This window comes from Aplysia californica, unplaced genomic scaffold (assembly GCF_000002075.1).
Source record: "Aplysia californica isolate F4 #8 unplaced genomic scaffold, AplCal3.0 scaffold00261, whole genome shotgun sequence".
Classification (NCBI taxonomy): Eukaryota; Metazoa; Mollusca; class Gastropoda; order Aplysiida; family Aplysiidae; genus Aplysia; species Aplysia californica.
In genome coordinates this window covers 370,184-385,913 of record NW_004797531.1, presented here as the reverse complement: position 1 = coordinate 385,913, position 15,730 = coordinate 370,184, and the positions used below count along the sequence as shown (strand labels likewise).

Below are 15,730 nucleotides of genomic sequence, written 5' to 3'. Positions count from 1 at the left end.
GCCCCCCCCCCCCCCCCCCCCCCCCCCCGTGCTTATAATATAATGTTTTTAGGTTGGAAATTTTCTTGAAAAATAATCGATCTGAGACAGTTTTAGTTTTAATGGCCATGTATGATCTGCAGCACAAAAATATGTCTGTTTGACTCCCAAAAGCAGTACATCTGTTTGCAGGAGTGAAAGTAAAAATTATCCAAATACTGAACTCCTTTGGCTCTTTGCATATCGGAAAAACCGAAAAGTCATATAATATCAAGTGGTGTTTGGTAGAAGCCGCACAAGAAGTCAAAGCTTGTTAAGAGTCTGTAGTAAAAATTACACAGATTTTTAACTCAAACCCTATGATTTTGAACTGCTTGTTTTCAATATGAAACTTCCAATTTGTTGATAAAATATCATCTGGCAGTGCCTGATTAAAAGAATCCAAGCTCAAGCACTATTTTTTTATTCTCGGCAAGCTGTAGATTTCCATCAAGGCAGATCCAACTACACTGCACATGTACAGGTTGTGGACAAGGCATATTTTTGTGATCGAACTGAATTTGTACAGGGCCTAGAGTACAGGACCCATTAGGGGTTTGGCATGGTCTAAGAGGTAAAGTAATTTGTCTCTCAGTAAAAAAAATCCGGGGATCAAAACCTGACATAGACAAAAAAATGTTCTTCTCTAGAAATAATATTCTAGTCCTGTTCTGTCATCTACTTTCCTCTCATTTCTGTCACCTTCCACCCATGTTCCTCTCTCCCTTATTCATGACTCTTTTTCTGTTTTCTACTACTACTCCTAGACCAGGTCCATAGAGCACGGTTGTGCAGTGCCCCCCAAAAATTTGTAATGTTCTATTACGAAAAGCATCTTCAAACTTAAAATAAAAGAAGTCAGAAACAAACACTAGCCAAATATCTATCCCCGTCGTTTTATGCAAGAAAAATTATGAAATTATGCAAACTGAGCCAAAAAATGAGAAAATTACACGATTTTGTTAATTTTAAGAAAGAATGATAAAGGAAAATAACCCACACGATGACGACACTCATAGAGAGTTTGGCGGTACATTGATATTAATAAGACGGCACATCTCAAATGTGCACCCACGAAACATAGCCCACAGTTGGCAGTCTAAAAATAAACGCGATAGACTGCACACTATTCTATGCCAAAATGATGTGATCCCCGGAGCAATTCAGCGGCGTGCTCAAGTGAATTGTGATTGGTTCATTGTCTTGCCACTATTTTAAGTGACTTAGTGACCGTGAACCTGAGGAAGGTGAAAGTGACATACTTAAGTCACCATCTGCATCCTGTGAGTTGTGCCTTTGAATGGTTTCGTAGTGTAGTGGTGACATTTATTACTTGAGCGTTCAGTTCCAATGCTGGATGAAGAAATTGATGTTTTAGCTAACAAATAGATTTAGTTCTAGAAATCAAAGCGACAATCCATTCACTATGCCCTTGACTATCTTCAACCTGCTGTAGCTTAATTGTGCATGCCCACTTTTTAGCCCCACGAGCCGCCCCTGTCCTGGACCCTTCTGACTGATGTCTTTCATCCACATCCCTGATTTTAAAGTAGATAAGATGGAACACCAAGTCTCATCGGAGAAGGGCTGAATATCCATTGGTGGTCCTTAAATTAATAAGAGTAGGCTTCGAAGGATTTAATTTAAAAGTCTTTTTTAATTGATCAGTTCACTATCTAAATAATTTATATCTTGGAGATATGACATTTGTTTTCGATTGTCCTTTCCATTTTGAATTTTCCTAAAGATATTTGATAACTGAGAATCACCTTTTTCTTGTTTGAATCATTAAGTTTCTTTAAAAAGTTGTGTTGCACTCTTAAAGTATGGTCATATCTTGTTTTTGCTTTGTATCATTTTTGTAGATTCAACCAATGCTGTCAAAATAAACTTACCACTTTTCATGACTTATATATTCTTGCCAAGCAGTAATACATGTATCTAAAAGTGGACTTGGGAGGCTTTGTGCACAAACTCCTCCCTTATGACCTAACCCACACCTTTGAAACTTTGCAGGTGTCCACAGCATCCATGTGGCTAGGACCTAACTTTTAAAAATCCACGCAAACTGCTTTCCCAGATTTTTCCCAAATGCTTTGTTTCGTCCACACAGAGTTTTAATCTTGGGAAAGTCCGTCTTCTAAGACGCCATTGTAAACAAGTGAGGTTTCCGTTCACTATCCGTGCGCACTGTTCCACACCTTTGAAATTATAGAGTGTACAACCACGAAAGTGGAATAGAGAATCAATCTATACATTTATTATATATTTGGCAACCTGGAAACATGTGCGTCACTTTCCTCTCAACATTTATTGCTAAAATTCCAGTAGAGTGTAAATGTAGTAGGCTAATGACTTTCAGTTGATTTTAATGTACTGATCATTTCTTTCATCGAAAGGGGGCCCAGCTACTTTCTTATAAGTTATCCCTGTAAGTAATGTTATTATTCACTCCATTTCTTCCAGTAAATAGATTTGACATGACTGTTGATATTCTTCCAAGAGCTGAAAGGATCATCTACTGGATTGCTGGAATCGGTAGCATAGCTAATGCTCTGTATCACTTGCGCCTCGAGAGTGAAAGTAGGTCACCACTTTTTCTTTCAATTGGTTTTCAGTACAATTAAGTCTGTTCTTACGGCCACCTGTATAAGACATTCACCTGTACAAACAGCCACTTCTCATTTTCCCCTAGTTGTGTTTTTTTTATATTCATATGTTAAGGAAACTGCAAACGGGCTACCGGTCAAAGACAGCCACTTTTCTCCTCCTCTGTGGATAGCTATCTCAGACAATTTTGACTTTATTTCGTACCATTTTTCTGTGATTAAGAGGATTCTTGGACTTGCATTATATCTGGGATTTTTTGTCATTTCAGCAAGGTCGAGCAAACATTATGGTGGCTGTCAGAAAGTTGTCCTGTTGTGAAGAGTAATTCAATAGGCTGCATAATAATTTTTTAGGGGATTTTGTGATTAGTAATGATAGACTTGGGTTTTTATGAAGTAATGAAAATAACTGCTAAGTTGCTTCCGGCCAGCTTGTAGTTTGAAATGCATGCTTTTTATGTAATCTGAAATTGTTTGTGATAATTGCAATATAATACATTTTGTTATCAATATTTTTCATAACAGATTTCCAGAGGACTCCATTCTCTGAGAATACCCTGACCCCTGGCTGGGCTTTCTTGGGAAGAAAGCAGGTGATATTTGTCTTCATTTCCTGATCTCCTTTCGATGATTGAAAAACATATAAAATGCAAAACGAGACTAAAGAGTGTCAGTTCCAGTCAAATTCCATTTATATTTAATAGAATCAAAGAATACAACATAAAAATGACACTGATCATGCACACCCTACTGCAACTCCCAAACCTATGCTCACATTTATATAATAGAACTATATTGATCATGAACACTAACTAGTATGAGTAGCTTGCTTAGGTTTACTGGTTTTTCCACTTGGACATTGGTAAACGAGAGAATTTTAAAAAAATTAGATTGGTCTGGTTGCAGTTCAAATGAAAAGTTATGTCGAAAACCATGTCTCTGTCTATGTAGTGTTATTTTATGTGATAAAAGCAGTCTGTGCAAAACCAAACGTTTTATTTTCAAATGTATCTTACTAGATGTTAATGTTAACTCAGTGCAAAAATGGACAAAAAGATGAAAAGAATGATATATGAATTGATTTCAGTTTCATGAGTATGTTTGATATTTATTATTTTAATCTTTTAATCAAATCTTGTCTTTTGACATGAAAGGTAACTTTCCCTGAATTGTTCACCTTCCTGATGAGAAAACTACACATTTGCAACCTTCAGAGCGATATTATAAGAAAAAAAGTCCTACAATATTTTGATATCTTTTATGCATGAAAATTGATGTATGTTCAAACACGTGAAATTTCATCTGTTAATTTGTGTGAAATCTTTGTGCCCTTTTCAGGACCTGTCTGATGTAGAATGGGGAAGATGGAGGACACTGACATGGCAGCTTCTCTTTTTCAATGTATTGCGCATCATTATATGTCAGTCTTGCCGTGCCTTTGGATTCAAAGAACAAGTGAGTGTTCACATTTATGTTTACTCTATTTGTATTTTTTGGACCGGACATTGTCAGTCACTGTTCCTTTAACTTCAGTGTCCCAATTCATGCACAAATGTGCTACTGTATCTGGTAAAGTTGAAAAATGCTAATGACATGCTTATTCTTAATAATATAATGATAATATTTCTTTTCAATCAGTGTGAAGGTAGACACGCGGGCATCTGTGGTATAGTGGTTAGGCGCTTCACTGCCGCACTCAGGAGACCTGAGTTTGATTCCCAAATTTGTATCAAGTATCTCGGTTTTTCTGCTAGGATGTTGTTGTATCCTTCTTAGCCTGGGTTGGCCGTGACAGGCATGGTCAGAAGCTCTCTCTTTAAAGATTTAATCGTGTTGATGGGGTCATAAAATCGCCTACATTTTTAAAGAAGATAGACATATCCATCCTGACTCAAGCTTTGAAAATCCTTTTTTTTTTTCAGACATGCAAGTTCTTCATCCTTCTGTTTGATGCTAGTATTTTAAACTGGATCATGGGCCTAAGGTGTGTCCTGCTTCTCCTAGTGGAAGCTGCGTTGATTTATGCGGTCTCCTACTCTAACAGCATTTGGGCAATATGGATAGCTATTCTTTCCATGACGTATTCTTTGAACTCTCACTCTTTTATGGTGAAAAAGGTATGTTTACTGCTTGGATTCGGTACTTTTTTTTTTTGGCAAACATAAACCAGTTCAAATGAAGTGGGGATGCATTGTCTGCAATTTTTTATTGCATTTAAAAGGGCCACATTTTGAATCCTGTGTCAAGTTCTGTTTGGGAAGAATATTCTGTTTGCAATTTTTTTAAGTTGATAAGAACACATTTTGTATTATCGGCTCTCAAAGCGGATGGTTGGAGGGTGGCACTGGTAGATCCTACTTCTTTACTTTCCCTGTTGTTCCTATCTGTTTTTCCCCACTACTAAATGACCAGTACTATGTTGATGTGCTTCTCTTTACTCAAACAAACAAACAAACAAACAAGCTCTCGAATTAGATTGTGACAAGAGTATTTCAGATTTGTTTTTAGTAGCAGGAACTCATTTGTACCGGTCTTTAACATTTATATATGCATTTTATTTGACTGGAAAAGAAATAGCTGACTAAGGAATGTATTTTGTTGTAGTTCTGTTGTTTGTTTTTGTTGTTGCTGTTTTTTGATGGGGGGGTGGGGTTGTCTTTTAAGAACTTGAAGGAAATGAGTATTTATAACATTTATGCCCTAAGTATTTTCTTTCTTTTTCTTTTTAGTTTAAATTTCTATAGTAAATATTTTTGCGTGCGAAGGCAGTACCAGTACAGTTGTCTCCACCTGAGATCCCACCGCTTAAGATCTCTCTGTTTTAAGAAAACAGAATTTTTACGATACAAAAGTCACCCCTAAGATCCAACTCTGATTCACTCTGAAGGTCTACATTCGGCTAAGTTCCCGCATTTCTAATCACAATTTACGGAGGTTGATTGATTGAGTAGGTGTTTTATGGCACTATTGACTCATCTTTGGTCATGTAAATGCCAACAGGTTTTACTGCAACAAATCTATCATCATGTCATGTTTTAGTAAGAGTTTTTCAGCGCTCGCAACTGCATACTGTCATATCATCATCATGTTAAAAGGACGGACAGACATTTATGAAAATTTTTGTAAATGTAAAGGCTCTTATTTACTTTTATATTTATAATATTAATTTTAGTGTATGTATATACACCAAGAACGATAACTATACCTTTGATACCCTTTTAAACAATTCTATTTCTTTAATAAAACTTAAAATTTTTCTCGAATTAACGATGTCATAAAGAGTTTTGACATCTTTACATCTAAAGTATTTTGTACGTACAGTGGAGTCCACTTACAATGAGTCCTGAAATAACGAGAAGTCTGTTATAAAGACACTATTCAAAAACCCTGTTTTTTTCCCTTCTTTATCTTTGTAAATAAAATACTGCTATTGTGCAATCAGACGGTCACGCGATTCGGTTATAACAGAGTATTGCTGCTGCTGTGCACAGTGCACAGACCAATTACTACACATATTATAAAACCTCGCCAGTAGAGAAAGTTGTTGGTGATCCAGCGGAACAAAGAATGGGAGAGTCCACGTGAACCAACAATGAAGGCTGGAGTGAATGAGTGGTGAGGGTGTGGCATGCGCAGACAAGCAGAACGCATTGCGTTATAGACCAGCCCAGTCTAGATTATCCAGGCCTACCATGCCTCTCACTTCTCTGGTGCGGGATGGAGAGGTCACAATGCTGTGATAGATGAAGTGAATATGTGACGTGCGCAGGCAGAAGCAACGTACCCCAGGGTGTGGTGAGGTGGGGGACAACACAGCGGGCGAGTTAGCCTAGAGCCAGAGCCTCTTCTTTCGGATCGCCAGCGCCGAGCTGTCAACATTGCTAGTGCTAGAGAAAGAAACCTGATTCGATTTTTGATCATATAGGACAAAGAGATCATGTTGAACAAAATCGTGATCAGGGGAAATGCGAAAAGGAATAAACAGAACACCAAACTCATAGATTAGGCCTATTTTACTATTTCCCTTGAATTTATTACTGGATCCCTTATAACGAGAATCCTGCTATAACGGACATTTCACCCCAGTCCCCTCCCTCTCATTATAACAGGATTTCACCGTGTATCGTTGAAGTCGACACCTTCCGTCAGGATGTGCCGAACTGTAAAATATGTGTTGCACTCCACGCAAAAAGGAGCTTCCTCTCCTTTGAGTAAATGTTTTTACGTGATGTGTGTGTGTCCTATTCTTAATCTTGTGTAAACAGCATTCTCTCTTCGTGGGAGAGTCACAGGTTTCCTGGGCGTACGTTTCGGTTGAATGTAATGGAGTTGGTTGTGTATTTGTTGGTTCCAAATTTGGGACCAGGAAGATGTGAAACCCGGGCAGGCACAACCGATCAACCGAGAGGGAAATTAAGATCAATGAACTGCCCGTCGCGTCAAAGATCAACGGCTCTCGTGAATGTGATCACATAAGCGTTGTAAAACTCAATGAAATGGTACAATGTTTGCCTCAGACGCGATCACACCGATGTGTGAACTGACTGATGTATTTGTTTTCCCCAAACATCGCACTCGCTTCTGAGCTCTCCGCCAAAACTTACATCACCTCGCTCCAGGCAGAATCACTTCAAACTGTGAACTCTTCCCTGACCATTGCAGCAGTTTTCTCTATTCCCGAATTTGCGAGACAGATTGGATTTTATTGGTGTGGTCACAACCTAATGGTGCGTAACGACGACAAAGGCGGGGGAACTTGGTCACAGATGGAAAGCTATAAACTTTCGACAGGTAAAGGGGAGGGTCAACTGCATAAGCATAGATCTTGAGACTTACAATTAGATAATAAGTGAAAATGGCACGCCTCATGCCGCTATGCACTGTGATAGGTCAAGGTTAACGAGTCTTTGCTCGCCATTTGTCATAAACCCACCTAAAGGTTACGTCAGTTCATTTTAGAGTGGAGGGAGACCATTTTACGGATTATGAGCCTTAACATTGGTCACCATAGATTCTCCCCTGGGTTCGTCAGCTAAGATCCCGGTTCGCCTAAGATCCCGTATTTTTTTTGCTCCTGAACACCGGGATCTTAGGTGGAGACTACTGTACATCCTTGACGATGGTCGGAGGGTGTACAGCTTTGCCTTAATGATGGCTGTAATTTTTCTCAAGCAGATTTTTTTTTTTTTTACGTAGAGGTTTTACGGCGCTCGCAACTGCATAAGGTCATTTGAGCGCCAGAAGATTAGAGGTGTTACAAGAGAGTAACAAATATAAAAAAGAAGAAGGGGAGATAAGGACGATAGATGTTTGATTGGAAAGAAGGAGCAAACCACACCAGAGCACCCGCCAACCACCTCCAAGCAGATATATCCTTCACATGCTCCTGCTTGCAGGTTGGAGTTGTGAGTTTACAAATGACCCTGGATCCTGTTTATTGTCAGGCTGCAGTTGTTATTTGATACAATAAATATAGATCTACTTTTATCAGTTGTGATGCATTATGTGCGCAATTGAAATAAACCATTGGCTTTATATGGAATAATGTATGCCTTGTGTATAACATGTATTGTTTTTGTTGTTTTTCAGGCTGGATACTTGGGCCTTTACAAAAGACAGTCAGATATATTTTACTATTTCACTACAGCTGAGGCATTTGTTCATATTGGTCTGGTGAGCTTTGCCATAGAGAAAATAAAATTCAAGTCAGTTCATAAGTTGTCTAAAAAAACCAATACATCAGTGAACAAGCAAGAAAACGACATTGTTCAGAGTGCTTCCCAAATTGACATGCCCCGAAAAGTTGTAAAAAGAAAACGTGATGATTCAGGTGATGTACAAAATGACATCTGTCAAAGAATTCAGAGACCATCTGATTTGAGTAGTGATCCTTCATTCATAGATCTCTTGTACTACATACTTTGTTTACCAAAATTTTTTGATGGCCCCATTTTTACATACAGTGACTTCCATGAGCAAGAGAAAGCGTTCTATGAAAGGTCTTCCCCTAGCATCCCCTTCAAAGACATTTTTAAAGGACTATTTAGAATAGCATTTTGGGCCCTTTTTATAGAATTCCAATGTCATTTCTTTTATCATTCGGCTATTGGTTCTGAAGCAGAATTTGTGAGGTCAATGACATTGACGGGAATTATTGCCTTAGGGTACTACCAAGGCCAATTATTTATGGTAAAATATCTGTGTATGTATGGACTTAGCTGTGAATTGCTTAGATTTGAAGGAATTGTTCCTCAAAGCAGCCCTCGCTGTATCAGCTGGGTCTTCTCATACACTGACATGTGGAAGTATTTTGATGTTGGACTTTATCAGTTCATTAAGAGGTACATATTCATCCCTCTTGGAGGCTCACATTCGGGATTCCTGCGTCAGGCATTTGCCTCGGGTTTGGTATTTGCCTTCATCTACTTTTGGCATGGTGCCTCCACAGCTTTGCTCATATGGTGTCTAGGGAACTACGCTGTTGGACTTGTGGAATCATTGGGCATCAAAATTGAAAAGAGTCGGATGGGAGTTTATTTGGTAAGTAGCTAGTTGACTTTCAAAAAGCTTTTATTTTTTGCTATGGTGAGATAAAAATCAAGTTCATTTAAATGAATTACACTCAGTAATGACTATTAGCTTAGCTGTCCCCGTCGTTTTATGCAAGAAAAATTCTGAAATTATGCAAACTGAGCCCAAAAATGTGAAATTATGCAATTTTGTTAATTTTAACTTTACTTACTTTACTTTTACTTTTATCTGCCGCTTATACCCTTTTGGGTGTCGCAGGAAGAAAGAGACGTCTCTCTGTCGCCAGCCGGAGAGTTTGGGTCAGGGGGATGCCGTGGGTGGTTTATGTTTCCCTGACTCCATCTATCCAGGTCTTTCTCGGTTGCCCTCTAGCCTTGTTGCCATCGAATTTTTTTATGTAGGCACGTTGTGCTGGATGGTGTGTTGGTAATCGCAGGAGATGTCCGTACCATTTGATTCTTTGGTGTTGGATGTGATGCATGACCTCATTTGTGCCCACCATTTCTCTGATTTCAGAGTTTCTAATTTTGTCTCGCCTGGTCTTGTTTACTGCTTTTCTAAGGCATCGCATTTCACATGTTGTAATTCTTTGCTCTAATTCTAATGTCTTGTTCGTGGTCCACATTTGGCATTGATAGGTGAGTGTTGGGAGGAATATGATAATGGAAAATAATCAGAAATTATGAAAAAAATGATAAAATTTTGTTAAATTATGCGGGGTGCATAAAACCACGGGGACAGGCTTAGCCCAATATGGCTTTTGCGTGGTTTAGTAAAGCCAGCGTATATCAGCACAGAAACCAAGGGACTAAAACTAAAAGTTATCCATGATCTCTGTGGAAATAGGAAGTTGAAAAAAAAACTCGCCAGGTTTTACCGTAACAATCTAAGAATATTTGGTTTGGATGTGTCCTCCAAAAATGACACAGTGCATCTCGACAAAAGATGGGTCCATTGAAATGCAGCTTACGGCATTTTTGTCAGGTCCTCTGGTGTCAGCCTTAGCAAGAAAACATTTCTAATTTTAACTTCAAATGATGAATCTAATGTCATTTTTGCAATCTCCACCTCATAATTAGTTATGAAAACATATAAACCATCTGGTTTAAATGCATATTAAGCCTTTTGTTGCCAGGGGGGTATGCGTTCCTACTGTCAGCACCGATTTTCAGCTGAGGTTCTTACCCAGCACAGCAGTTTAATGTCTCAGTGTTAATGGACGTGCGGTCTTGATCTAACCCACTCTGGACATATTTGGATACCGGGTCTTCGATTGTGTCACTTTTCTCATTCCCTGTTTACTCCTGTCTTACTCATAATTTCAAATAACCTGCAAATCAAAGTAAAAAAGTGAATATTTTAGCCTTTTTAAAGTCATTTAGATGTTTACGTTTTACGAGAGCACGCAGCCGCCGCATGCCTAGATCTGTGTCTACCGATTGCTTGGGAGCCCAGCAGTAAAGTAATACTAGCAAATTTGGTACTCATATCCACGTCTTTTATTGCAGAATACAAACCTATGTAGCGCTTGTTGTTAAAACTCTATACAAAAGAATTAGAGCCAGGTTATTAGCTTAACGTAAATGTAACGACATAATATAGGCAACTAGGAGTGGCAAATATTGCCAACTTCCATGACGTACATGGTATGGCCCATAGCTAAAAATAACTCATTTTCTACGTCATAAGACAATGAAAGGGTTAACAGTTTTATTATTAAAAGAGGAGCACTCATTTCTTGTTATTCTTGTCTTGGGATATTTGATTACTTGACATGTATATTTGGTATACCAAAAATTGACACGTTGTTTTGAATGATGACCTGAGTCATGGTAGCGGCAAAGGCAACGGTACACAAGTTTTGCTTCTCTCCAAAGCAACGCAAGATAATATCTTTTATACACATGGCGTCGGTGGCCTTGTGGTTAGGCTACCGGACTCGTAATCGTGAGGTTGCGGGTTTGGGGGTTCGAGCCGGGGGCTCGACGTTGTGTCCTTTCGAAAGGCACTTTACACGGATTGTCCTCACTCCACCCAGGTGGGAATGGGTACCCGGCCATAGACAGCGAAAGGTCTTGTCAGTATGTTAGTGTTTTAGTGTCTATGAATGGCTGCTTGCACTGTATGCTTCCCAGGAAGTTGAGGTTGTTTCAGAATGCTCTCAGGTCTGCTGGGGTAATAGTATAGGTTGTGAAACGCATAGAGCTTGCTGTTGAGCGGGGATTTGCACTATACAAATGCTATCTATTATCCATTATTATACACGTCACGCATATGAAAGAAACAGAAACGGCCTAATCACTGCCTGGAATAACAAAATACACCTCTAGAAAGATCAGGCCGTTTCTGTTTCTTTCATACGCGTGACGTGTATAATAATGGATAATAGATAGCATTTGTATAGTGCAAATCCCCGCTCAACAGCAAGCTCTATGCGCTTCACATAGCTATGATTAGGGACATTTTTTGCTTTCTCATGTATGATGACAGAATCCACACACTTTACTTCATAACAGTAAAATGCTTTTGTGTACTTTTGTTTTGTATATCTGTACTTCTCATTTTTTATTTGAGTCTGGCAGCAAAGAACTTTGTTACCAGAGCAAATTTTTTTTTTCAGGCTTCATTTCTGAGTTCAGCAATGCAGCTTCGCATCAGATGCTTGGTGACTGCCCTTTTGTACCTGGTCTCTTGCTTGCAAATCTTTTATTTCTTCTTTGAAGAAGAAATTGGCGGAATTATGGCAGATCGTATGCTTTTTAGAAGTAAGTCTTATTGATCAAACTTTTATCTTAAGAGTGGGATACTGATTTCTTTTTGTAAATAGCAATTCATTTCTAATTTCCCTATTGTGATTAGTGCATATTGCCATAATAACTGACCTCCTGCTTAACAGGTCAAAACATACTTTAGAGCAGATGTGGGCAAATGACAGCCTGCTGACTATTTGGCCCATGAACAGTTTCAGTCTGGCCTGTTAGTCAACCCAGTAAAGAATAACAAATGTGTCCGACGGTGAGGTGACAATTAATAAAAGCAATCTGTCTGTCTTGAAAAATAAAACCAATAGTTTCAGGCCTAGTGGGCAACAATAGATCTAATATTTATGTTACAATATTCCCATACGGTGCTGTTTTTGGTTTCACTTTTGGGAGCTAAGGTATTTCAAGACCTTCCTCTCCTCATGTATCAATAAAGTTTATCTTGTCTTACCATACCTTCAACTGATTTCTCCCAATTTTCCCTGCTCTGGACCTCTAGATATTCAGAATCGTTAGTTCTGTACGAGGCATGGACATGCTTGCCTGTGCCTGACGTAGACTTAGAGCATAATCTTTTACTACTATTTTATACAAATATTTGAAATCATACAATTATCGAATGCAAACGTTAAATTTTTTGGATACTTTTTCTTTGAATCTGATTAAAGGAAAATGCTTTTATTTTACTTTGTACAGATCGTTCTCTATAACTTTTGTTATATGTAGACAGTTAGCATGCACATTGTGAACAAATTGTCAAGTCCCAAATTTTTTCTTTTTTCTTTATATGCAATATATTCCTTGTGTTTAATGCATGGATATGCGCTATATAAATGCTATTATTATTATTATTGTTTAATACACACATGCATAGCAAAATTGGTACAAAGCAAAAAGATTTCCCTCCTGCTGATTTCGCTATGTGCATGCTAGACTATATGTGGAACAATCAAACCCTGTTGTTATACTGCCTCCATTATATCACCAGCCCTGACATGTTAAGTTTTGCCAAGGTACAAAAAGTAAAGCCTATATATATATATATATATATATATATATAATATATAAGTGTATATATAGGACTTGTGCATATATAATATATAAGTGTATATATAGGACTTGTGCCTTTACGCCACCATCCGCCAACTGTTTGAGCTGTACAGTCCTTATCAAAGGAAAGGCATCTAAATTTATCACACTATACCGCCAACGATCTGGCCATCAGAGGTACACACAACGCACGGTACCCACTCATTGGTGGCTACATTTTAATCTCTCTCCCACACACGTCTCTGCCTGCTAGATCTAGTATTATTTTTAGAACGATGACCTAAAGGCTGATGGGTGCCCATGAGGCTTTTATATTGAAAGAACGCAGGCTCAGGTCTATGTGACGTGTCTGAAGCAGACAAGAACTGATGGGCATCGAGGAAAAAAACTGTTTATCTACTGAACCTAGACACAAATAGCCTAGATTCTGATCCAGCAGAAAATTTTTATTTAGTTACGTTAAGTTCATCTGCAGCTGTTCTGGTAATTGGTTGCTATCTGTTTTTCCCCTGCGCATGGCAAACACACAAGACAGATCTCGGCCAGTTTGTCTCTAGTTGCTACCAGTCTATTCAAAATGGCAGACAGCGCTATTTATATTTAAGAGAGAATATAAATTAGTTGAATTAACCTCTTTATACTGCCAGCCCCACTGGGAATACCAGGATTCAGTTCTTGTCATGCTTGACTTCGTAAACTGATGACAATTCAGCTCTGATCATCGACAATTTACCCGAGGCAAAGAAAATCCTCTTTTCAGCACTGCTGGGAACATCTTTTCCTAAGTTAGGGAAAAAAATCATTCCAGTGCTTTTGAAAAATGAATTTATAGTCATGTATTTCCATGTCCGACAAAAATAAGACCTTAGACCAAGTGAAGCACATCTATGAGAGGGGTAACTGGAAAACCAATTCAGAGTTGGAACTCATCGAACTGACAAAGCAATTCTGACTTGAGACTCATCAGTATGTATGGAATGACTGTCCGTATGCATACTTTGCGTTCTAGAAAATTATGGCAGTCATTACAGCGAAAAAGGGGTCTCCATGTCTAGTGGTCAATGGACAGGTTCTTCATCATGACTGGGAGCGGAAATGTTTTCTCACTTGGCGCTGCTGCAAAAGGCTGGCCGCATATGGTGATGTATAACCAATCTCAGCCAGCAGAGTCTACAAATGCTGCCATCTGGGCACAACCACGAAGCTTCAGATGAAAAAGGGATAGACACGTTGTACATTCAAGCATCAGCATAGTAAAGAGAAGAGCTCTGGTAAGTCTGACTGAGAAAGCAGGCTACATCGTTTGCCTAGAAATGGCTGCTACTTCATCCATTTCCTACCGGAAAGTGAAAACCCTCACAAACTGTTTACAGCTTGCGACTGAAACAAAGTCGTGCTCTGCCCATAAACAATGATGAAGCCCTGAACAGTGCCAAATTATGGAAACATGTTGAGGCCAGAATATTGGCTAAGGACTCCCTCTGATATGTTTTACCAATAGTCAGGCAAATAGCACTGAATTGTGGTGTGGCAGCTCTATTATACTGTACCGACAACTTCATGCTCCTCTCAAAGTAGGTGATGTAGTGGGGTTTGACTTGACTGTATGTAAATCTGTATGTTTATGTGTATATATGTGTGCCCGTGTGTGTTATTTCAACCCTTTTCTTTTTACATTTAAAAAACTTTTTTTAGATCTATTTTTATTTATCTTTTTTTTTTTTCTTTATCAGTTCCATGGAAGCAGTTCATTCTGGAGTGGCTTGGATTTTACGTTTGCATTCAGAATGCAATGTGGATTTACAGATGTCACAAATATCTGGGAAAACAGTCGTAAAAGGAACAGAAATACTGCTATCGCTGTTTGTTATTCTCTTATTTACCATTGCCAGCATTTGTGATGTAGGAATGTGTTCTGATTCTTCACTATTGCATTCAAAAGACAATATGAGTTTAATTCCCGTGAGAAGAAGTCTATGAGACACTCCATTCAGATTGACCCTTAAAGTCATGGTGGAAACAACTTGTTTCCTATATGACCTAAAATATGTTTGCGGAGTTGAAAAACATACAATCTTGAATCATGTCATATATGTGAACAGGCTGAAGGCATTGTGCAGTGCAAGATGAGCAGCTTTAGATAGGGTGATAGAAGCAGGATAAATAGATCCACTTGGGGAACGTAGTGAGTTTTCAGGCAGGTCATTGTTATGGATGCTTTGGCTTCCAGAAATGAATGTAATTTTCCCTTTGCTCATTTTCCGTATATGTGTGTGTCTGACTGTGTGATATCTGTGTGTGTGTTAGTGTGTGCGCACGTGCGTGTGTGCGGACATGGTGGAATCAGACACTCGTCAGTTTTTGGACATGTGGAATTATTGGTATGATTTTTAAGTAATAAAAGCCTCTTTATTTGCCTTGCTTTTAATTGTGATTGAAGGAGGTGGGGGTTGCCTGGTGTCAGAGGTAAAATTAGCGAGAAAATGGTCACCAAAGTTTGGTGATTTCCAAAACTTGATTGCCCTTGAAAACAGCTCATTTACATTTTTTGTACCTGTCATCAACATTTTTCAATAAAACCCACACAGAAATGTGTTTTTAAATGGGTATATACATAGATATCTAAAAGGTGCTGAGCCAAAAATTTAATGTTTGATCAAAATTGCCCAAGGGATGAGAAAATGTTGGTTTCTTCGATAATTTCATTATTTTGTCAAGCCCCAAATTTCACCACGCTGCAATACACACAAATACACCCAC

At 38.6% G+C, this 15,730-nt stretch overlaps 1 protein-coding gene across 3 annotated transcripts in view; it reads left to right on the top strand.

Moving 5' to 3' along the window:
- LOC101854417 (protein-cysteine N-palmitoyltransferase HHAT) overlaps positions 1 to 15,387 on the top strand; it is a 22,706-nt gene extending 7,319 nt beyond the window's left edge. For 2 of the 3 annotated variants that reach the window (XM_005100804.3, XM_013083905.1), the window contains exons 2-8: positions 2,485 to 2,601; positions 3,153 to 3,220; positions 3,966 to 4,082; positions 4,550 to 4,744; positions 8,217 to 9,167; positions 11,779 to 11,923; positions 14,704 to 15,387. In XM_005100804.3, coding sequence (XP_005100861.1) covers positions 2,499 to 2,601; positions 3,153 to 3,220; positions 3,966 to 4,082; positions 4,550 to 4,744; positions 8,217 to 9,167; positions 11,779 to 11,923; positions 14,704 to 14,807 — 1,683 coding nt within the window. In that variant the 5' untranslated portion in view covers positions 2,485 to 2,498 and the 3' untranslated portion in view covers positions 14,808 to 15,387. The remainder of the gene's footprint in view (positions 1 to 2,484; positions 2,602 to 3,152; positions 3,221 to 3,965; positions 4,083 to 4,549; positions 4,745 to 8,216; positions 9,168 to 11,778; positions 11,924 to 14,703) is intronic. The other variant, XM_035970385.1, reaches the window with a different exon arrangement.
- The last annotated feature ends 343 nt before the right edge of the window (positions 15,388 to 15,730 follow it).